Source organism: Lissotriton helveticus, chromosome 7 (genome assembly GCF_964261635.1).
Source record: "Lissotriton helveticus chromosome 7, aLisHel1.1, whole genome shotgun sequence".
Classification (NCBI taxonomy): domain Eukaryota; kingdom Metazoa; phylum Chordata; class Amphibia; order Caudata; family Salamandridae; genus Lissotriton; species Lissotriton helveticus.
In genome coordinates this window covers 765,663,301-765,686,558 of record NC_136068.1, presented here as the reverse complement: position 1 = coordinate 765,686,558, position 23,258 = coordinate 765,663,301, and the positions used below count along the sequence as shown (strand labels likewise).

Below are 23,258 nucleotides of genomic sequence, written 5' to 3'. Positions count from 1 at the left end.
ACAATCAAAAAGATGGCAACAGCTAGATTAAAACAACCTAAACGACAGCTATTTTTAATCATTTCAAATGTTAATACTACACTTTATTGGAATACAGCAGCATACATAACTTACTACATTACATTTTGTAAAACTGCACAGCACCAACGGTATTTGACAGAAAGAGATGAAGGTTGCATAAAGTACCCCCAACCTTACAAGTATATGAATTCAAAGATATACAAGTATTTAATACAATTAAAGGATCGTTTAGAAACCCATAGCACTGCATAAGTACATGGTTAAGTTTAAAATTGAACATGTATGGGGTAAATATGTATGTATTATCCTTAGCAAAATAAGGGCCAGAGAATAGGTTCCGTGTGTTGGAAGGGAAAATAAAAGGCCCCATTGATGAAAAAGAATTAGCATTTACGACAATGCCGCGTTTATGCCGTGGTATATTACAGAAGGCATCTTTCAGATGTCATGCTGATCACATTATATAGAAATAACAAGTAAACTTTAGTAAGAGTTTATTTGAAAACACTATCCTTTAGCATATACTTTAGGAGTATTTTTCCAGGCGTAGTCCCCCCACTTCCCCCTGTCGAAGGCATGAACTAACCAGCCAGTTAATTTACAGTAAGGATCTGCTGTACCTGGGTACCATGCTTGTTCCCCTTTTCCAAGATCTCCGTGAAAGAAGCCTGCGAGCCTGTGTGGTTGCCAGCCGGGGTTAATTATAGCATTGAGCCATATTCATCCACAAACCACAAGACTGTCAGGTGACCTGCTGGGGGGTCCGAGTTGAACACCAAAGGGCTCGCCATGCTGCATACAACCTGCTCCGCCCTCACCAAAGCGAGCGGCCGAACAGCCCCGAAGACGCCTGTCCCAAACGCTGCTGCCCCTTGGCGCGAAGATCCATCCCTAGCAGCTCACAGCCAGCACACTGTCCGTGACAGGCCTGCTAAAACACCCAGCATTCTCGCGGAGGGAAACGGGGGCAGCTCCCCCCTCCGTGGCTGCCTCGGCCAGGGCTGGATTGCCGGGAATAAGCGAGCCATCGAAACACACACACACTGGCTTGGTCGGTTCGGGGAGCCCGCCTGTGGCACCTCAATTTATCCTCGCCTCGGAGAATCCGATACGGGCTCAACCTCCTGACCGCGCGCCTCTGGCAGGGAGCGCTGCCGCGCTGCAGCTCCCGGCTCCAAATCTGTCAGGCATTCGGGCCGCGGCGTCGTGTCAAGCTCCCCCTCGAGGTGGCATTCCTGGCAGCTGCGGGATGCCGGAGCTCAGCCCCGCTGACGGGCAGCGGCAGACAAGTGGGAGCGCAGGCACTAACAGCCATCATGTGACTGCGAGCTGTCAGCTCATGCCACCCAGCTCGGCTCTAAACAAGGCTGCCCGTGCCTGCCGCCGCCGCTCCCCGCGCACCTGCGTGCGGCATCATTTCAGCACTCCCCAAATGAAGACGCGGGGGCATCGTTTAGAGCGTGTCAACAACTAGAGCGCGCGCGTAGGTGTCACTCCCACAGTCGGCGCAACCGCACAAATACCTAGCATTTCACCATTATATTTAAATCGTCGTCCGTTCCTATTAATTATGTTGTACTTTGTACAAAAATTAAAACTTTGCTTGAAAATATACTATTTTCGGTCATTTATATTTCTAACAAAATATATTGACTGCGTTACTGGATACAGCTGTAGCCACGGGTCGGGGCAGTAAGTAAGAACAACAATAACAAGCAGGCGTTTTTATTGTGGGCTGACTAAGAACGTAATTTGATGCTTTATCAAAGCCTTTTTTGGTACAAACAAGTGGCGTGAGCAGTTCAATGCGTTTATTCTCCGCTCAATTTTCCACGTTTTTAACTGCCGTGGTACGTCAAAATAAAAGCTGTTTGCAGTCCCCCGACCCTCTTCCTCCGCCTGGACCGAGCCAGCTGATGCGAAAAGCAGAGGCAGACACGGCCTTGCACTCAAGCACAGTTCACTCCATCCAGCCAAGGGGTTCTCTTCAATGAAGCAGGCTGCTACAAAACGTAGCAATATACAAACACAGATCAGATCCCGCCCTCCAAATGCTCGTGGGCACAGAAGAACCCTAAAATCGAAACAACCAGATACAAAGACATGTAGATTACGGACTACAATTCTGTGTCAGGACCGCAGGTTCCGATTATGCTTTCTCATTGCTTTACTAGAAATGCTCAGCAGCCAATCAGAAAACAGTATAGAAAAATAACACTACAATACCCATGAATACTCTGGGTACCACCTGACAACCATAGAGTCACTAGTATAAAATGTCCCCTAGAGAATACCACATCCTCTTTCTTTGCTGCTCGCAGGCAGTTAAGTGCTTCACTTTTTACTCTTAAGCTTTGTGCCTGTTATATTGCTTATTTGCTGTATTATTGTTTGCTTGCATGCTTCATTGCTTGTACCTGCTTTGATTGACGGAGAGGCTTTTAATTTGCCTCTCCGACGCTTGTAGAGGCTTCGCGCCTTGTGCGCTGCTGTATTTCATTCATTTCGGCTGCAGGCGTGTATTTTCTTCATTTCAAGACTTGCTATCTCCGTGTGGCTGGGAGCGCACGCACACGCCTCCCCGGTACGGGCGCTTAGCGCCCGCGTTCGTTTGTTGGTGGAGCGGGAGACCCGGGGCTCTAGGACTACGCACGTTGGTCGCATAGTCCTTTCACTATTTTACTGACAGGCGGCCATTTTATTTGTTTATATTCCGACTTAGTTCGGTATTTGTAGCGCGAGAGTAGCGCTTTTACTGCTCTATGCCCACAGCTTGCTACGAGTCCCACAGTACGCACAACTGCTGCAAATATTCAGTTTGGCTGTAGAATTGTGCATAGGCTCTGCCTAGAGTGGTGTCAGTGCTGGCAAGCCATCCCTCCACAATGTATTGCATTTGAATTCAGGTTTCTTGGTGCCTGTATTGCTGTTGGCTTGCCTTGGGGTTGGTTGCCACTCCCCCATTATTTGCCTTTTGCCTTACTGGACTACCAGAGTTTATTCCATCCCCTTGTGGGCACTATTCACACCTGGTGTGTAATTATCATAGAATATTATGATGTGGAGGAGTACTACTACGATGAAGGGGCTTCAGGCTCCATGGAGCAAGATTTAGTTGAGGCTCTAGACGTGGGTGTTCAGTATTCAGTCAACAAGGCGCTAGTCTGCGCAATTGAACCCCTTAAACGTCATCTTTCAAATTATGCTTTGCAGCAGGGCTGGTTGCCTGCCTCATCTGGACGTTCTTCCTCTCAAGCTTCCAAAGTTAATCCACACAAGTCCGACTTCCTTAAATTGGCTAAGTCGTTGTCAGAAGAGCATTCCCATGGTCATTCCAAAGAGGCTCATGCATCTGAGGTTCACCATACAGACGATGGTGACACTTCCTCTACCTCGTCTTCTGATCACGATGCTTCTCCTCCTTCAGCTAAAAAAGCTTGTAAAGAGCATTTTGTTGACTCACCTTCTCACCCGCAACTTCTCACCTTCGACCCTTCTGATATTATTCATCCCAATTCATCATCTTGGCTTCCTTCACCTGATGTAGCAGAGTATGTCCAATCACATATTCGTCAACCCTTTGATAAGAAGGAGCATGCCCGTCTCAGGTCTGAGTGTCCACGTCCGGATCTAGCCGATAAGTTGGCTGGCACTCCTGAGGTTGATCCCACTATGGTCACATACCTTAAAAAATATGCAAAAGGTAGAGAAGTGTAGCTCACCGGTTAGAAGCGGCAGACCCTGAAGCAGAGGTCGGCCCGGGACCAGGGTTCAATTCCCGACGCGGCAGGGTCTTGGGTCAATGTCCGCGGACTCGATAATTCTCACTTAGGTGCCTACGCTAACTATGGGTCCCACTCTGCAACTCTGGGCAATAGCTTGCTTAATCTCCACAACGGCCCCAGCAACGCCGGGGATGCCTGGCTTCACCTTGAGGTGCCCTCTCACAGGGAAAGCCAGGACGGGTTCCCCAGCTGTATACAGCGCCAGGACGCCACGTAACGAGGTAACAGTGCGCTTTACAAGTATACATACATACATACATACAAAAATACCCTAAAAAGGTATTGACAGAGCATGGCACACTTGTCAAGACAAGTTGTTGGATTTGTTGGGTCCCCTCGTGAAAATTTTAGATTTGGGTTTTGCGAAAGCCTCGTCTTCTTCAGTTGATCCAGATGAGTTAATTAGATGGTCTCAGAGGGCCATTTGTCAATTAGAAAATGCTAATTGTGCCATGTCCTGTAAGCGTAGACACTCTATTCTGTTAAAATTGGACCCGAAATTGGCTGAGTTGTCCGCTTCTAAGTCGAGACCTTTGGCTCAGCGATTGTTCTTTGGTCAACCTTTCCTTAAAGAGTTGACCAAATTTGTTGCAACTTTTAGTGGCCTGGACAAGGCTCAATCGTCCCTTAGAAGAGTCTTTCATCCGGTTTTTGGGCGGGTCGGACTATATAGGGGACGATCGTTCGGCCGTGGGTCCAACCAAAATACCCAACGTGGCTGTCAGTCCCATCGTGGAGGAGGTCAAGATTCCAACTACTCTAATAAGTTGTCCTTTTATCCCTCCCGCAAGGGCAGAAACCAATTCAAGAAAGGACGCTATGGTGGAAACCAAGGAGGACATCACGATTCCTCCACTTCAGGTGAGCCTGATCTCCGCTTCGGAGGTGGTGTTGGTGGACAGGATTCAATTTTTCTCCCAAATTGGCAACTGATCTCTAGCGATGCATGGGTGTTAGAGACTGTCAAGGGTTACAGGATAGAGTTCTACAGTTGTCCGGATCAACCCCATCCGCCTTCTCCCCTTGTTTTTTCCCTTCACGACCAGGAGGTCATTTCAGCGGAAATAGATTCTCTTCTAAAAAAGAGGGTGCCATAGTTCGGACTTCTAGTCATCCTCAGGGCTTCTCCAGCAATGTTTTTCTGGTCCAGAAAAAAGGGGGCGGTTCCAGACTGGTTTTCAACCTCAAAGACTTCAACGGTTGGGTACCGACACTTCAAGATGGAGGGCATCCATCTTCTCAGGGACTTTCTTCAGGAAGGGGACTGGATGGTCCGTCTCGATCTGAAGGATGCTTACTTGTCGATCCCCATTTACGGTCCTCATCGTCGGTTTCTGCAATTCCAATGGCAGGGAGTCTGGTTTGAGTACAAAGTCCTCCCTTTCGGCCTCTCGTCAGCACCCTGGTGCTTCACAAAACTTCTGAGGTCTGTCGTAGAGTCTCTGCGAGGCCGGGGTGTTCGTCTAATAATATATCTGGACGACATTCTCATCATGGCTCATTGCCCTCAGTTGTTGATCGCTCATTTGGAATGGTCACTAACTCTCTTAAAGTAACTCGGCTTTCTGGTGAATCCTCAGAAGTCTGTTTTCGTTCCCTCTCAGTCAATGGAATTCCTGGGTTTCCTTGTCAATTTCCTATCTTGCCAACTCCTCTTGCCCAATCAGAAGATCAGATCTATCAAGAGGCAGTTGAGATTGATTTTATGCAAAAAGGTTGTATCGTTGAGGTCTATTGCACGTATTGTCGGTCTATTAGTTTCCTCAATCCAAGCCATCTTCCCGGGTTCTCTCCACTATCGAGCGCTTCAGCGTCTCAAAATCCGTCAGCTCCAGAAAGGCCTCGATATTCGGATCAGATCCCTCTTTCAGAGGAAGCGAGGTGGGAGATGTTGTGGTGGTTGGAACACAGGGAGTCTTGGAATGGGCGAGCCCTGTTCGGTGTATCCCCAGAAGTGGTGATTGAATCCGATGCCAGTCAGTGAATATGGGGAGCCTGTTGCGGTCCAATGTCCACGGGAGGCCGGTGGTCTCAGGAAGAATTGTCTCTCCACATAAATTGTCTGGAGCTTCTAGCGGGGTCATTTGTGATTCGGTGCTCGTCTCCATGCATGACGAACTGCTGCACACTCCTCCGCATGGACAATGTGTCAGCAGTCTGTTATGTCAACAAACTAGGGGGAACGAGGTCCAGGATTCTAGCAAATTACCAAAGATTTTTGGCATCTTTGTCTTCAATAAAACATCACAATTATTAGAGAGTAGCTTCCAGTTTGACACAATCCTATTGCAGACTGGAATTTTCGTCACCTCAGATTTCAGCGACTGGAGGCTTCATCCTCGGGTGTTCAGGTCCCTGTCCCGCTTCTGGGGTCAATGCCAGATCGATCTGTTTGCCTCACGCCTCAACACTCATATTTCCCTGTTCTTCAGTTGGCGTCCGGATCCGGAAGCCCTGGCCACGGATGCTTTTCTGCAAATCTGGCCCCCTCACCTGTGTTATGCCTTTCCCCAGTTTGTCAAGATTCCCAGAGTCTTGGCTCGCACAAAGCATTATCAGTCAGAGCCGATTCTGATCACTCCTCTGTGGAGGGCTCAGGCTTGGTTCCCAGTCTTCTGGAGATGAGTTGTGCAGTGCCGCTCCTTCTTCCCCAAAGGTGGAATCTGTTGCTGGACCCTCTCAACCACCCGCATCCCCTGATAGTGTCCGGTCAACTCCTTCTGATCGCTTGGCGGGTTTCGGGGATCACTGGCAAATCCCAGGCCTTTTGCGAGACGCTTCCAGATTTATCAGCGAGGCTTGGTCTCCCAACACACACAAACGTTATGCTGCAGCTTGGAAACGATGATTTAGTTGGTGCGATCAACGGGAGGTGGATCCTGCTTCGGCAGATGTCTCTTTAATCTTAAATTTTCTGGCATCTCTTGCTTCTTCTGGTCTAGTTTATCGGACAGTTAATAATCTCCATTCTGCAATTCCTGAAGGTCATGTTACCATCAACGGCAAATCTGCTGGTGAACATCCTTTGATTTCTAAGTTGCTCAGGGGTATCAAGTTGGTAAAGCCACCTTGTCCAAGGTATGTTGCCTTATGGGATTTTTCCATCGTTTTGCGTTTCTTGGAGTCTTGGCCCTCCAATACTTCTTTATCCCGGAAACAGCTTTCGGCTAAACTGACTATGCTATTATGTCTGGTTTCTTGCAAGTGGGTTTCTGATGTTCGTGCTCTGGATCTTGCTGGTCGTAGTTTTTCTCCTGAGGGAGTTACTTTTCTTCTGTCTAGGCGCACTAAGTGTAATACGACCTCAGTTACTTACCCTTTTTTCCCAATACTCCAAAACTTTGTGTGGTACAATGTATCAAGGATTAGGAGGTGAGTACTGCTCCTTTTCGACATTATATGCATGGTCAATTGTTGATTGCTTTGCAAAAGCCTTTCCGACCTGCAACACCAGCTACACTGGCAAGATGGGTGCGATAGCTCATGACTGAAGCTGGGATTGATGTTGCCATGTTTGGGGCACATTCGGCACGGGGAGCTATGGCTTCTAAAGCTCTTTCCATGGGAGTGAGTTTAACTGACATTATGAAGGCAGCGGATTGGTCGACTGATTCTATGTTTAAAACTTTTTATTACAAACCGATTGTAAATATTGCATCTGTTGTGGTGGCTCAGCTTTGAACAAGCATAATCGGAGCCTCCAGTCCTGACATAGAATTCAAAATTCGCGAACACACGTGACAAGAATTTTCAATTCTATTAAGGACACGGAGGCAAGGATTATCCCAACCGGTTTCAGTATTTCACTTGTGCTTATATTATTATTATTTATTACAGATGTATGTTGTATATTGTATATATATATATACACACCTTGTTTTCTTTACCCCCCCTTTTTTTACTGTAACTTTTCTACCATGGGGGAATGGTATATTACGTCTTTATGTTCTTTTCAGGTTCTGATCCTAAATGAAGATTCCTTTCCGGTTTCTTCGGCATCTCTGATGGGGACCTACAGGTTCCTGTTTTTTCTGCCACTGCAAACGTTGCATCTTCTGTTCCAGATCAGCGGACAGCAGTTTCTCTAGGATTTTCCTTTCCTCCAAGTTCTTCATGTTGGACTAATGTTTTTTCTCCACTTCAACTGCTCTACGTTACCAAAGAAAGAGGATGTGGTATTCTCTAGGGGACATTTTATACTAGTGACTCTATGGTTGTCAGGTGGTACCCAGAGTATTCATGGGTATTGTAGTGTTATTTTTCTATACTGTCTTCTGATTGGCTGCTCAGCATTCCTAGTAAAGAAATGAGAAAGCATAATCCTTGCCTCCGTGTCCTTAATAGAATTGAAAATTCTTGCCACGTTTGTTCGCAAATTTTGAATTGGAGTTGAGCCAGGTCACCAGTTACACAGCAGCTCTAGAGTTGGACATGTACAAGGATAGCGAATGAAAATGGACGGCACAGTAGTCAAAGTATATGCAACACAACGTTGTTCTCAGAATGTAACATTAAAGTAAACATTTGAAACATTACGAACGTAAAAAGTTAAACCTATGGAGAGGGCTTCTTGTAACGCTCTTGGATAACAGATCTTTCGATTGAATTTTAAATGTTTTAATCTGCTTTTTAAATCAAGGTCCATCGGTTCAACGGGTGGCCACTGATTTTATTAGGCCTTGAGGTAGCCTCAATAAACAGCGGCTGCCTAAAATATTTCAGGATGTGGGTCATCTAAACGGTGTTTTACAATGGTTTCAGTATTTTCTGTCTGGCAAGAATCAAACGGTATCCTAAATCAAAAGGAGGAAAATACTTGTGCTATGATTCACCATAGAATCCTTGCCCAGATACCTATTGTATCTGGATGGGCTCGACCTTGAACCCAAAAGAAACTGTTATTTTTCAAGGATCCAAAGTATGATTAAAATAGTCTTTGATACTCTAATACTGATTTATTAGAAGGATCCCTTGACAAAGATATAAACAGGTGGAGGCACAGTTTGAGAGCATTAATAAGTATATCCAGCGGCCACAGGTAGACATGTTTCAGCCAATACACTTTGCCCCTTACGTTCAAATGGATTTCTTCAAGACCAAAATTAGATCTCCATATCGGTTTAGTTCAAATTATTTACCTCACGATTTGTGATTTTGCATTCATGCCATTCACATGTTCTAGTACTTCAGACACACAAACCCAGCGGTCAAATTAGTCCATGTTGTATGGGCGAAGCACACATCAAATCCCATGGAAGTATCAGAAGGGTGTGAAGGATTCCAATGGGCAAAAAGCAAGTTGTTGATCTTCAATCAAAGTGTGACAATAAGGCCCACCTCCCTTTATTAACTATAAATAATCGAAATACGAACTGCGTGTTGGCTGTTCATTTCTTCACATGGCAAAATACTGTAATGCTTGTACCATTTTTGGACCCGTTGTGAAGCAATAAAAGGCTATTGTACAACTGAAAACAAATTAAAGACAGACAGGGGAGAGGATGTAGCCTTACGGCTAGAGCGGTTGACCTCGAAGCTGGAGAACCGGGTTCGAGTCTCGGCAGCAACGCTCAACATCCTGTGATTCTGGGCAAATCACTTAATCTCCCCGTGCCCAACAAAAAAAAAATGTGTCCATTTGGACCTATTACGCAATTTCTCGGGTCTAGTTTGCGCTATATAAAACACACATTAAAAAAAAAAAGACTATTTGCCTTGTTTTGTGTTACTCCTTGCTTACCATTGGAAGTGTGCTCCAACCACTCCTGTTTTTACTTTCCATTGAGAGCCATACTTTACTGGGTTCCACATTTCCTGCCTGGGCTGGCAGGATGTTTCCTTAGGTTGTTAGAGTACCTTATATCAGCCTTGGATACCGAATTCGTATATTGGACTGCTTTGCCTCCAGTAAAACGGAGCATAATTTTTGTGACTGTGCAACTAGTTAATTCACTGTTACATTTGTAATAGTAGGCTCAGCACCCAAAGGTCAAATGCCTCACTAGGTCAAAGTACATTCTTAAATTATTTTGAATATGAGAGTCAATCTAAACTCATAACCAACTCCAACTTACAGGCAAGATCTCAGAAACAACTGGACTGGCCCAACTGTTAGATAAATTTTTTAACTCAGCACCTAACAGTCAGGGTTCAAGATCACGACTATGCAGATTCTGTTTAAGGAATAGCTTAGACAGTTTTCCGATATGTCTAGGCTCCTCATAGAGCTCCTTATCAAGAGTCCTTGCTAACCAAACGTTTCCCAAATATGGAAATAAAGGGTACAATGTTGAACGTATGTATCCTCTTCATTTCTTTCCCCTATATACAAGCCAAAAAATCAAATCATTCAGAACCTCGCTTTGCCCCTATTCTGTGGCATGCTTCAAACCTCTGCTTTATTAACCGTATTCTATACATGCAGAGAACCACTAGATCAAATGGAGAAATACCTGTTCACCAATATGCATATGGCACATAGTTCTGCTCTTCACTTTGAAACTGGTCATTTATCTACAGGATGAAACTGTGCATGACATCCTTGTCAAAAGAACCCCAACCAAAAGGAAGTTGCTCGCATTTTCAGTAAATTATCCACAAGTACAAAAAAAGATTAGAATAGTTACATTCAACAGGAATATCCCTTACGCTGGCTCAAGCTGCTAAATCTCTTTGCTTAATTGTCAATCCCCATATTACCCTACAAGATCACATAGCAAGAAATCATGAAAACAGAACTTCACCAGATACATCTGTGGAAAAACAAACGGATGATCCTGCCAAAAGATTTCAAATTGGTAGGACAAGCAGTAATCTTCCCTCCCAGAGACACACAATAGAATTGTTGGATTAATGAATTCATCTGTAACCAACTTAAGTACATACTACATGCAGCAGTTTTTGGTTTCTTACAGAAGCGATAAAGAATGACTTTATATCCCATCACTCCATCAAGCTTCATTGGCTCCTATTAGAAAATAATTTAAAATTGTTATCAGTTACATCTTAGATTCAGAAGTTCTTCTCATTCAACCCTACAAGTGCTACAATGAATTGATATTTGCTAGAGGTTCAAAAAGAGCAAATGCATCTTCTTATTGGAAATATCCAAAAATGCTCAAAGCTCATGTCCGGCCTCAAAACCATAGAGTTCACTGCCATTGCTAGAGCACTTAAAATATTTTGGTTCATGTCCTTCAGGAAAGAATAATCAGAAACCCCCTTTTCCTCAATGGTATTAGATATCGTTTTTAAAGTATCATTTTCTTTTCTAGAACACTATTCCTACTTTACTTCTATTGTGCTGAATGTGAAATCACTCCAAATTCTTTTGAGCAGCTCTGCCATGACATATACATAAATAAAACTGTCAAACGTACCATGCTTTGAGAAACTTGTGTTGCTTGTAAAGCTGATATATTGAGTCAATCCATTTCCTGGATAGCCTGCTTTTAAGGGAATGCACATCCACTGCTCCATGGCTTTTATGAACAAATCGCCAATCTATTCACATATTAAAAAAGAAAGCACATTTGTTTTCCATTCTCTCTCTGGCCTGCAGAACACTTCAAATGCCACTAATATGAGTGAATATATTCAAAATAGGTCCCTTTTCTGACCAGACATTTCTCAATGAACCTGCTCCTACAGTGTTTGCCATTTGAAGAACGTAATTTACCAAGAAGTTACGTTTTTGTGATGCAAATGGAGGCTTAATATGTGGTTCTGAAATGTGCATATATTGCTGCTACTATGAAATTCAAAGGACGTAGCCCCAAGGCAGGGCAAATAAAAATAGTAATCGCTTTGCAGGCAATGTAATGAAAAACTTTTAAGTGAACCAGAAAAATTGCTGCATTATTTTTGGTGATGCCACTATAGAGCGCTGTGTTGTTACAATTTCTTTGTGCTGCAGTCAAGTACTGTGTCACAGTAGCAATGTCCTTGTAACCCTGGTCTTGTAGCAATGTGCTTCTGAGTTGTCAGCAAAACATGTATGTAAACAGCATTATTGTTGTTTAGCAGTTGTTCTTTGCATTGCTGTATTGCTATATGGTCATACTGTTTCCGTAGCAGCAGCATTTTCATAGATTTTTGTTTTTGTGGTAGAGCTGCTGTAATGGTTTTTGAAGCATGGTAGCATAAGTGCTGTATAAGTAGATTAAATAGTGTTACGGTTAACTAGCTGTGGTCGTGGTGCAACTATAGAGTTGCAACATACATGTCTGTGCTGTTGTCAAACCAGCTAACTCACATGGAGACACAGTGCGACACACGATTTCGGCTCCCATCACCTGGTGAGGAGCCGATCTCACACTATGGCAGGGGAAATGAGCTGAAACCACTGTAAATAGGGGTTTTCCAGTACGTTTACAAGCGGCTTTGAACTGCTGACGTCCATTAAGGGCGTGAAAACACCCCAGGATATCAGCTCCAGCCTCTGTACGTTTTTTGTGTGGAAGGAGGGGGGTTGGGGGCGGGCTGGGGGTTCACAAAAGTGCCTCCTAAAGTACTTCTCGGCACAAGTCCCCGCCCCCTTCGAGGCTCAGCCCCCTCCTGACACAGATTGTTCTTCAACTTGGCAGCTATGTGTTGCTAAATTATAGTAGCAGACAGTCACATTGTTGTGACGATGCTTGCTGCAGGCAGAGTAAACAGGGCAGCAACGCCTAAGGGAAAGCGTGTCTCAAAAGTCACATGACAACCTGCACATTATGGCTACAACACATTCCCTGCCTGTTGGCCTCTGAATAACAACACTTCGCTTTCTGTAGGCAGTAGACAGCATCACACGGCTTTAAGAGGGATGTAAAGAGTGTGAGAGAGGGGTGTCTGAAGGGGGCGTGGCCAAAGACGCGTGAGTATCATTTGCAAAACGCATGGCCTTCGTAATTACGGGCGTGGGTTAAAAGGTGTAAACAAATCATTTGCGTTAAGCCTAGCTGATAGAGCAATTATACAAAAAATAAAGGCATGATGGAGTGAGACAGCACTGGGCAGCGCTCTTTAGTTTCTATTTATCGTCATTACAGATTCATAATACGCACAGACATAAAACGATAAATTCAGACCCATCCACTTTTCTTTTTTTTTTTTTTAGACAAGTGCCGAAACTAGCATTACAAAACAGGAATCCTTACTCCAATAATAGCCACTCAGCCGCTGGTTCTCTGCCTTCATCCACTATTACAAGCGGCACTTCTTGTTCACGAAAGCTACTGTGTGTGTGCTGTCAGTCAGTCAGAGAGGCAAGAGACTATTACTCCCGGATTACTCATAATGACAGGCATAGGATTCCACTGATAAGGGAGTGTCAGTTCGTCTCTGCGACTAGTCAGTCATGTGTTGGTTGGGTCACTCAGTTATGGGAACGCCGAACACGCGCAGGTACGGATCCGAGCACTCCCAGAATTGCAACACGTGACCGGTTCTGCAAGTCCTGCGTGGCGTGCACGAGACACAAGCGGGAGCCGCGCACTCCAAGCTCTGAAAGAAGGTTACACTCTCGCTTCTGTTTACCATAGGGTGACCAACTGGCATTGGTGCAAATTCAGGACGGTGAGTGCAAAAATTCAGGACACAAATTCAGGACAGGAGGTCAAAATTCAGGACAAAACTTCAGGACAATAGGTAAGTTTTACAGACACATCAGAGGTCGCGCAATAGTATATAATTAAGCCCAGCCGTTTCCAAACATATTCAACCATTTGCAAACCTATCCATCATGTATCCTTCCATCTATCATTTCACTCATCCATCCCTTCATCCATCCTTTCACTCTTCCATCCATTATCCATCCATCCACCCTTTCACCCTATCCATCTGTACACTTATCCACCCACTCTTCATCCCACCCATCCATTCAGTCATCCATCCATCCAGTCATTTACCCTTTCACCAATCCAGCCATCCTTTCACTTACTAATCCTTCCACCCATCCACTCTTTTAGTCATCCATCCATCCTCCCTTTCTCTCTCCATCGACCCTTTCACTTAGCCATCCTTCCTTCCACCCATCCATCCATCCATCCATCCACCCACCCACCCATCCATCCATCTACTCATCCACTCATGAATCCATCCATTGACCCTATCACTCACCCATCTATCATTTCACTCCTTCACACATCTATTCATCCTTTTGTCCATCTACCCTCCCTTTCACTCACTCATCCATCCTTACATCCACCCTTTCACTCATACGTACATTCATTCACCCTTGCACTTATCAATCCATCAATCCATCCATCATTTCACTCATCCACCCACCCATCATCCTTCACCCACCCACCCACTCATCCTTTCACCCACCCACCCACGATCTAATGCACTCATCCATCCTTTCACCCACCCACCCACTCATCCATCCTTTCACCTACCCACTCATCATCCATCCATCCATCCTTTCACCCACTCTCCATCCATCCATCCTTTCACCCACCCCCTCATCATCCATCCATCCATCCATCCATCCTTCCCCTCATCATCCATCCTTTCACCCACCCCCTCATCATCCATCCTTCCCCTCATCATCCATCCTCCCCCCTCATCATCCATCCATCCTTTCACCCACCCCCTCATCATCCATCCATCCATCCATCCATCCATCCATCCATCCCCTCATCATCCATCCATCCATCCATCCATCCATCCTTCCCCTCATCATCCATCCATCCTTCCCCTCATCATCCATCCATCCTTCCCCTCATCATCTTTCCATCCATCCTGCCCCTCATCATCTTTCCATCCATCCTTTCACCCACCCCCTCATCATCCATCCATCCCCTCATCATCCATCCAACCTTCCCCTCATCATCCATCCTTTCACCCCCTCATCATCCATCCATCCATCCACCCTTCTCCTCATCATCCATCCTTTCACCCACCCCCTCATCATCCATCCATCCTTCCCCTCATCATCCTTCCATTCATCCTTTCACCCACCCCCTCATCATCCATCCATCCCCTCATCATCCATCCAACCTTCCCCTCATCATCCATCCTTTCACCCACCCCCTCATCATCCATCCTTTCACCCACCCCCTCATCATCATCCATCCATCCACCCTTCTCCTCATCATCCATCCTTTCACCCCCTCATCATCCATCCATCCATCCATCCACCCTTCTCCTCATCATCCATCCTTTCACCCACCCCCTCATCATCCATCCATCCTTCCCCTCATCATCCTTCCATTCATCCTTTCACCCACCCCCTCATCATCCATCCATCCCCTCATCATCCATCCAACCTTCCCCTCATCATCCATCCTTTCACCCACCCCCTCATCATCATCCATCCTTTCACCCACCCCCTCATCATCATCCATCCATCCACCCTTCTCCTCATCATCCATCCTTTCACCCACCCCCTCATCATCCATCCATCCATCCTTCCCCTCATCATCCATCCTCCCCCCTCATCATCCATCCATCCATCCTTTCACCCACCCCCTCATCATCCATCCATCCATCCATCCATCCTTCCCCTCATCCATCCATCCATCCATCCATCCATCCTTTCACCCACCCCCTCATCATCCATCCATCCATCCTTCCCCTCATCATCCATCCTTTCACCCACCCCCTCATCATCCATCCTTCCCCTCATCATCCATCCTCCCCCCTCATCATCCATCCATCCATCCTTTCACCCACCCCCTCATCATCCATCCATCCATCCTTCCCCTCATCATCCATCCATCCATCCATCCATCCATCCTTCCCCTCATCATCCATCCATCCTCCCCCTCATCATCCATCCATCCATCCATCCATCCTTTCACCCACCCCCCCCCTCATCATCCATCCATCCATCCATCCTTCCCCTCATCATCCATCCTTTCACCCACCCCCTCATCATCCATCCATCCATCCATCCATCCATCCATCCATCCATCCTTTCACCCACCCCCTCATCATCCATCCATCCCCTCATCATCCATCCATCCATCCCCTCATCATCCATCCATCCATCCATCCCCTCATCATCCATCATCCATCCTTCCCCTCATCCATCATCCATCCTTCCCCTCATCCATCATCCATCCTTCCCCTCATCCATCATCCATCCTTCCCCTCATCCATCATCCATCCTTCCCCTCATCATCCATCCATCCATCCTTCCACTCATCCATCAATCCTTCCCCTCATCCATTGTTCTCCTCATCCATCATCCAGCTACCCTTCCACCCATACATCCAGCTATTTACATTTTCTCTCCATCCTTCCCCTCACTCATCAATCCATCCATCCATCCTCTCATTATCCATTTATTCTCAATTTTTCATTCATCCATTCACCCTTTCACTAATTCAACCAGCCATCCACCCATCCCTTCACTTACTCACTCGCCCACCTTTCCATATTAATTTGAGCTGAGCCCTTTTGAGAAGAGGCCCATCAAGAACTTCACCCTCGCTTCAGGGGCCGTTCCAGGACTGGGACAGAAGCCACCCAGGGCGGAGACAGGATCCACCACAGGGGGACAGGAGCCATCACAGGCAGGGGTGGGGGAGGGGGACAGGATCCACCACAGTGGGGGGGACAGAAGCATTCACAAGGGGGGGACAGAAGCCATCACAGGCGGGGGGTGGACTCGAGCCACCACATGGGGGGACAGGAGCCATCACTGAGGGGAGGGCAGGAGCCATCACAGGAGAGGGAACATTATCCACCAGGGTGGGCACAGGGGAGGGCATGCAGTGTTCTAGTATCATCTTGGGCTCCTCGCCCCCTCCTGCACAAGACAACGAGAAGACAGGCTCTCCGTCCAAAATGCCACCCCCCCCACTGTGATGTACAGTACTTACAGGAGAGAACTGGTTTAACTGATTGTCCTTTGTCATCAATCAATCAATAGTTGGTGATTCCTTTGCCATTCCCATCGGCCTGGAATAGATATTAACCAGCACAAGTTTAGCTTTGTTTGGCCATAGTAGTGAGACCACAAGGATGTCTTTAGAATTAAACGGCCAACGTGTTGCCACACAGCCCAAATGAGAAGCTACCCACGTCGTAAGCCCCCCAGACGGACGACCTTTACCTTCCCACCTTGCTGGAATGGAGAATGACATATAACCTTGATGCCCATAGTCCTCTCTGGCCCAAGTTTCCTGGAACATACACACGTCACCCGTCTCAATGTAATTTACCCAATCTGGCTCACCCAGTTTGTTGGCCAGACCCGCAATGTTCCAGCAAATTAACTTCAAGTGTTCAGGGGTATCGGTGGCCAAGCCATGGGGGTTGGAGAAGGGAGTTCCAGGCGCCACTTCCGTCGGGAAGCCTAAGACAGGGGCAGCAATAGGGACAGATGGCTCAGAGTGACTGTGCAAACCATTATCCACAAACAGGAGATCCCGTTCACTTCCCTCAGCTGTATCTTCATTATCCACAGGTAGGTAGAAAGGGCCACAGATGTCATTATCAGGAGTCACTAGATCATTCGATAGGCCAGAGATTGCACCCGTAGCCACGATAGAAGGTACCGAAAGTCCGCAGGCGCCATTATCCCGGATATCTGGCTTTTGAACAGCAAGTCAGTCGACCCCATCCAGGCCACTCAAGCAGTTGAAACGATTAAAATGGAAGTACGGTGTGTCTGGCAGTTGGGAATGCGGGCGTTGTATATGGTCCTTGTGACTGCGTCTATGGTCCACCCTTGTCCATTCATCATGCAGTGGGACCTTATGCATGCGAGTAGGAGGGAAGAAGAAGGAAACTGGAAGGGTCTGAATGGTGGAATCCAGTGATCTATTTACTCCTTCACAAATATGCAGCACAGTGCCCGGATCTTTAAAAGTTACCAGAATACAGTCCCCTATTATTGATTTTCTGGTCTTCCCTAACCACGGGACCCTTCTAACCATAATAATCTCATTGTTAAAATGAGCTGGTAATGGTCGGTTCCAATTAAGCCATTTGATGACCTTTTTCTTAAGGGATAAATAATCTTCCTTTTCCCCTGATCTTAAATGGGGGGCGCCTGCTAAGACTACTGTTAGGCTATTGGCTTCAGGCGGGAGATCTGGTCTCCGTACTCTTGGGGCTAGCCCGACCGGAGAATATGGAGTGGCTTTACTGTTTTCCTGGCCTCTTTCCTTAGGCTCTACCTGGGATCTTTGAGGGGGGTAGTCTGATAATTGTGGTAGTCCATTAGCTTGGTTGTTATGCTGCGCCTGAAATTTAATAGCCATAAGTGGCTGAGGGGGGGGGGGCAAATGGCACACTCTGGGGTGGGGCTTTGTTGGCAGATGTTTGAGCTCCTGCTTCTAACGGATCCCCTACAGAGAGATGGGTTCCCACTAGCTTAGTTTGCTTACTTACTAAGGTGTTCAGGGTAGTAAGGGATGTTTCTAATAAAGTGAGCCTAGACTCCACTTTTTTCAAACTATCGCTAATGGGCTGCAAGAGGGAGCGGAATAGAGTTTCAATGCTCCCTAAAGAGGTAAGTGGGGGGATTTTGTTTGATGCATTGGCCTCTAAATCCTTATTGGTGGCAACTATGATAGGGCTTTGAACCTTTGTAAGAGGAATAGTAGGCACTTTCTCGGCCGCCTTCCCCGGTAGGAGTGGGTTAGTATATTTCTTGCCAAAATCAAGATGAGATAGTTTGTGTTTCCCCCCACCCCCTATTGATTTCCTTATGCGTTTACTAGGCGGTGGCCTATGCACATCGACCACCACAATCGGTTTTGACTTACTCTTCTTAGCCATTTGCATAGGAGGAGATTGGGTTACCAGGTTGACTGGGATAACAGATTGCATTGGGACAACTGGGTCTGGTTGCTTTCCAGGTGCCATCCCTGAGGTACAGGGAATTTCCCTGAGTAAGAGGGGAAAATCCTCAAGGGTCAGGGGATTTGGGCTGTCAGGAAGCGTACCTTCATCTTGAGAGATAGGGTAGGGGATGATATCAGTCGAAGATCTGTTTTTCATAGATTCTATGGAGCGCCTACGCTCCGCCCTACGTTTCTCTAGTGAGGTTTCTTTGCCCGCCTCTCCCTTGGCAGATTTAAAGTAATTATCCAACGTCCCTATACTAGAAGCCCCCTCCCTTGATGGGGTTTCACTTGGTGATGGCGAGGGCATTACTTAGTTCGTAATTATCACAGGGATTAAGGGAATAGGCCCTGCCCGGCCTCTATCGGCCACAGACGGTCCCGCCCTTGTCCCGGGCTTCTCCCGGCGCGCTCCCGCGCGCTCCCGCGCAGCGGGCCTACTGCCTCCTTTTTAAAGGATGCACCGGGGGGGCGTGGCCGGCAGGGAGAGGAGCCCAGCTGGAAACGGGCGCGCGGGGACTCCTGGTCCGTGGAGTCCTCCGCTCTACCCTCGCAGCCCTGCCGGTCTACCAGTCGGTAAATTGCCCCTGAAATCAGCAGCCGCTGCAGCCACGAAGCGGGACCCGCGGAGCGGGTCCGGCGAGGCGTGGCGGCTCACAGGAGGCTGGGTCCAAGGTGAGTGAGTGATGGGCGCTGAGCGCGACGTTTGCACGAGGATTCCACTGAAGGTGCACTTCTCAGCCCCTTAAGGCTTGCGATGGTGGGGGCGGGGCCGGCAGGGAGAGGAGCCCAGCTGGAAACGGGCGCGCGGGGACTCCTGGTCCGTGGAGTCCTCCGCTCTACCCTCGCAGCCCTGCCGGTCTACCAGTCCGTAAATTGCCCCTGAAATCAGCAGCCGCTGCAGCCACGAAGCGGCTCACAGGAGGCTGGGTCCAAGGTGAGTGAGTGATGGGCGCTGAGCGCGACGTTTGCACGAGGATTCCACTGAAGGTGCACTTCTCAGCCCCTTAAGGCTTGCGATGGTGGGGGCGGGGCCGGCAGGGAGAGGAGCCCAGCTGGAAACGGGCGCGCGGGGACTCCTGGTCCGTGGAGTCCTCCGCTCTACCCTCGCAGCCCTGCCGGTCTACCAGTCGGTAAATTGCCCCTGAAATCAGCAGCCGCTGCAGCCACGAAGCGGGACCCGCGGAGCGGGTCCGGCGAGGCGTGGCGGCTCACAGGAGGCTGGGTCCAAGGTGAGTGAGTGATGGGCGCTGAGCGCGACGTTTGCATGAGGATTCCACTGAAGGTGCACTTCTCAGCCCCTTAAGGCTTGCGATGGTGGGGGCGTGGCCGGCAGGGAGAGGAGCCCAGCTGGAAACGGGCGCGCGGGGACTCCTGGTCCGTGGAGTCCTCCGCTCTACCCTCGCAGCCCTGCCGGTCTACCAGTCGGTAAATTGCCCCTGAAATCAGCAGCCGCTGCAGCCACGAAGCGGGACCCGCGGAGCGGGTCCGGCGAGGCGTGGCGGCTCACAGGAGGCTGGGTCCAAAGTGAGTGAGTGATGGGCGCTGAGCGCGACGTTTGCACGGGGATTCCACTGAAGGTGCACTTCTCAGCCCCTTAAGGCTTGCGATGGTGGGGGCGTGGCCGGCAGGGAGAGGAGCCCAGCTGGAAACGGGCGCGCGGGGACTCCTGGTCCGTGGAGTCCTCCGCTCTACCCTCGCAGCCCTGCCGGTCTACCAGTCCGTAAATTGCCCCTGAAATCAGCAGCCGCTGCAGCCACAAAGCGGGACCCGCGGAGCGGGTCCGGCGAGGCGTGGCGGCTCACAGGAGGCTGGGTCCAAGGTGAGTGAGTGATGGGCGCTGAGCGCGACGTTTGCACGAGGATTCCACTGAAGGTGCACTTCTCAGCCCCTTAAGGCTTGCGATGGTGGGGGCGGGGGCGGCAGGGAGAGGAGCCCAGCTGGAAACGGGCGCGCGGGGACTCCTGGTCCGTGGAGTCCTCCGCTCTACCCTCGCAGCCCTGCCGGTCTACCAGTCCGTAAATTGCCCCTGAAATCAGCAGCCGCTGCAGCCACGAAGCGGGACCCGCGGAGCGGGTCCGGCGAGGCGTGGCGGCTCACAGGAGGCTGGGTCCAAGGTGAGTGAGTGATGGGCGCTGAGCGCGACGTTTGCACGAGGATTCCACTGAAGGTGCACTTCTCAGCCCCTTAAGGCTTGCGATGGTGGGGGCGGGGCCGGCAGGGAGAGGAGCCCAGCTGGAAACGGGCGCGCGGGGACTCCTGGTCCGTGGAGTCCTCCGCTCTACCCTCGCAGCCCTGCCGGTCTACCAGTCCGTAAATTGCCCCTGAAATCAGCAGCCGCTGCAGCCACAAAGCGGGACCCGCGGAGCGGGTCCGGCGAGGCGTGGCGGCTCACAGGAGGCTGGGTCCAAGGTGAGTGAGTGATGGGCGCTGAGCGCGACGTTTGCACGAGGATTCCACTGAAGGTGCACTTCTCAGCCCCTTAAGGCTTGCGATGGTGGGGGCGGGGCCGGCAGGGAGAGGAGCCCAGCTGGAAACGGGCGCGTGGGGACTCCTGGTCCGTGGAGTCCTCCGCTCTACCCTCGCAGCCCTGCCGGTCTACCAGTCCGTAAATTGCCCCTGAAATCAGCAGCCGCTGCAGCCATGAAGCGGGACCCGCGGAGCGGGTCCGGCGAGGCGTGGCGGCTCACAGGAGGCTGGGTCCAAGGTGAGTGAGTGATGGGCGCTGAGCGCGACGTTTGCACGAGGATTCCACTGAAGGTGCACTTCTCAGCCCCTTAAGGCTTGCGATGGTGGGGGCGGGGCCGGCAGGGAGAGGAGCCCAGCTGGAAACGGGCGCGCGGGGACTCCTGGTCCGTGGAGTCCTCCGCTCTACCCTCGCAGCCCTGCCGGTCTACCAGTCCGTAAATTGCCCCTGAAATCAGCAGCCGCTGCAGCCACGAAGCGGGACCCGCGAAGCGGGTCCGGCGAGGCGTGGCGGCTCACAGGAGGCTGGGTCCAAGGTGAGTGAGTGATGGGCGCTGAGCGCGACGTTTGCACGAGGATTGTCCTTTGTTAATCAGTGTGGGTGCGATTGTGCCATTTCTTTATTTTATTACATTATAGACGGCATGTTTGAAGAACCGAGATTTGCTTACAATTTAGTGACAGTAATTAAGCTCTGTGACGAGAGAGAACCACATGCTGCCTCGGTGTAATCAGGGGTGTAATCTGGCCGAGTCCAGGATGTTTGGGGCCCTGGGTAGAAATGGAATGTGTGAGCCCCCTCTAAATAGCAGAGACATGACACATTCAGGGCTGTTTGCATCTGAATGGATGTCCCTGCTCCTGAACCTGCAGCCCCTCCTCTCAGTCACCTTCGAAGCACCTCTTAACAGGTCATCACGGGCTGGAGGTGTGAGGGCTGCCATCCCGCTGCGCCTCTCAATGCTGCTGAGTATCTGAGGAGCTTTCGTGCAGCATCGGAGTCAAAGAGGGAGGTTGGTGGAAGCCGTGCCCGGTTAAAATTACGGACAAATGGCGTCCGTTAAAGAATCCTTCACGGACAACGGACAGACGGCCAAAATTACGGACTGTCCGTGAAATTTACGGACGGTTGGTCACCCTAGTTTACCAACAGGTTTTCCTTGGAAGCATGGAAACTGCTTGAAGCGAGGATTTGGGAACGGTTATTTGCCCTAAGTTTATCACTCAATGTTCGGTAGAACTATCCAACATAAAATTAAAAGCTTGTACTGTAATTCCCTTGGGTACGAACTGCCAAATATGCAATTCCAACAAGCAGAGGCTTATCCAAGTGCACCACTCACCCAGAAAAGTAAAACGTTTATGTAAAGAATTTATAGCGAATGTCTGTTGTGCATCATGCTAAAGATCATCAGCGTGAAAGATGCATTTCGCCCATTAAACCAGATACATTGGTATCCGTCTTAATCTTGTGCAGATTTTATCGCAGCAGTAGACGCCATGTATCTTTGCTGTTTGAGGTAGTTTGCACAGTTGTGTGCAGGGAGCTTTTGCCTAGAGGTTTTATTTACCCCCGCGCTCTCTCTGAAGGTTGGGGCATATTTTTCCCAAGAGATGAGGAATTCTGAGAGGTACTGTGTGAAGTTGCGTCAGCGAAGACAACCGGCATGCCAAACAGAAACCTCCAATCGGTGTGATACAGTGCAAAGTCACACGAAATGCGTGGGGTGTTCTGTTGTATACTTATCCTACTTTTATTTCTATAGTTTCCTCTGTATCTTACCTGTGTCATACATTCCAGAATGTAGATGGCTCTTCCTAGAGTTTTAGGTTGAGACAGTTTGTGCCTGGCCAGCTTGTAATGAAGATGCCTGCTGTTTCTCTCATGCAATAAACCTGCTCAAATACACAGGAAGTCTCCAAGTATATTACTACATGTTCCTTCTCAGTCACGTCGAGATGACAACTCCCCAGTAAACTCCGACTTTACCTCGAATTGTAACCTTTCTTTTTCCACACGTTTTAGATTCACCGACTTCTCTAATGTTTAAGGTTATTTCTAATGTTTTCTCTAAACGGTTATTTAAAAGTAATTGATTATGTTATATTGTTTCCTCACCAACTTAAAACATAGTAATTTCTTCTTGGAATTCAGTATTCTATTTTTTGAAAAAAGATTTTTGTTTTCAAGGTTCAAAAGAAA

The 23,258-nt window shown here is 48.5% G+C and overlaps 1 protein-coding gene across 6 annotated transcripts in view; it reads right to left on the bottom strand.

The window, feature by feature from the left end:
* The window catches only part of FNIP1 (folliculin interacting protein 1), a 333,439-nt gene that overhangs the window by 259,960 nt on the left and 50,221 nt on the right, over positions 1-23,258 (bottom strand). The window contains exon 1 of one of the 6 annotated variants that reach the window (XM_078653130.1): positions 642-784. The exons of the other annotated variants lie outside the window; for them this stretch is intronic. Within the exon in view, the coding sequence (XP_078509256.1) occupies positions 642-652 (11 nt within the window). The 5' untranslated portion in view covers positions 653-784. Of the gene's footprint in view, positions 1-641; positions 785-23,258 lie in introns of those variants that run through there. 6 annotated transcript variants of the gene reach the window in all.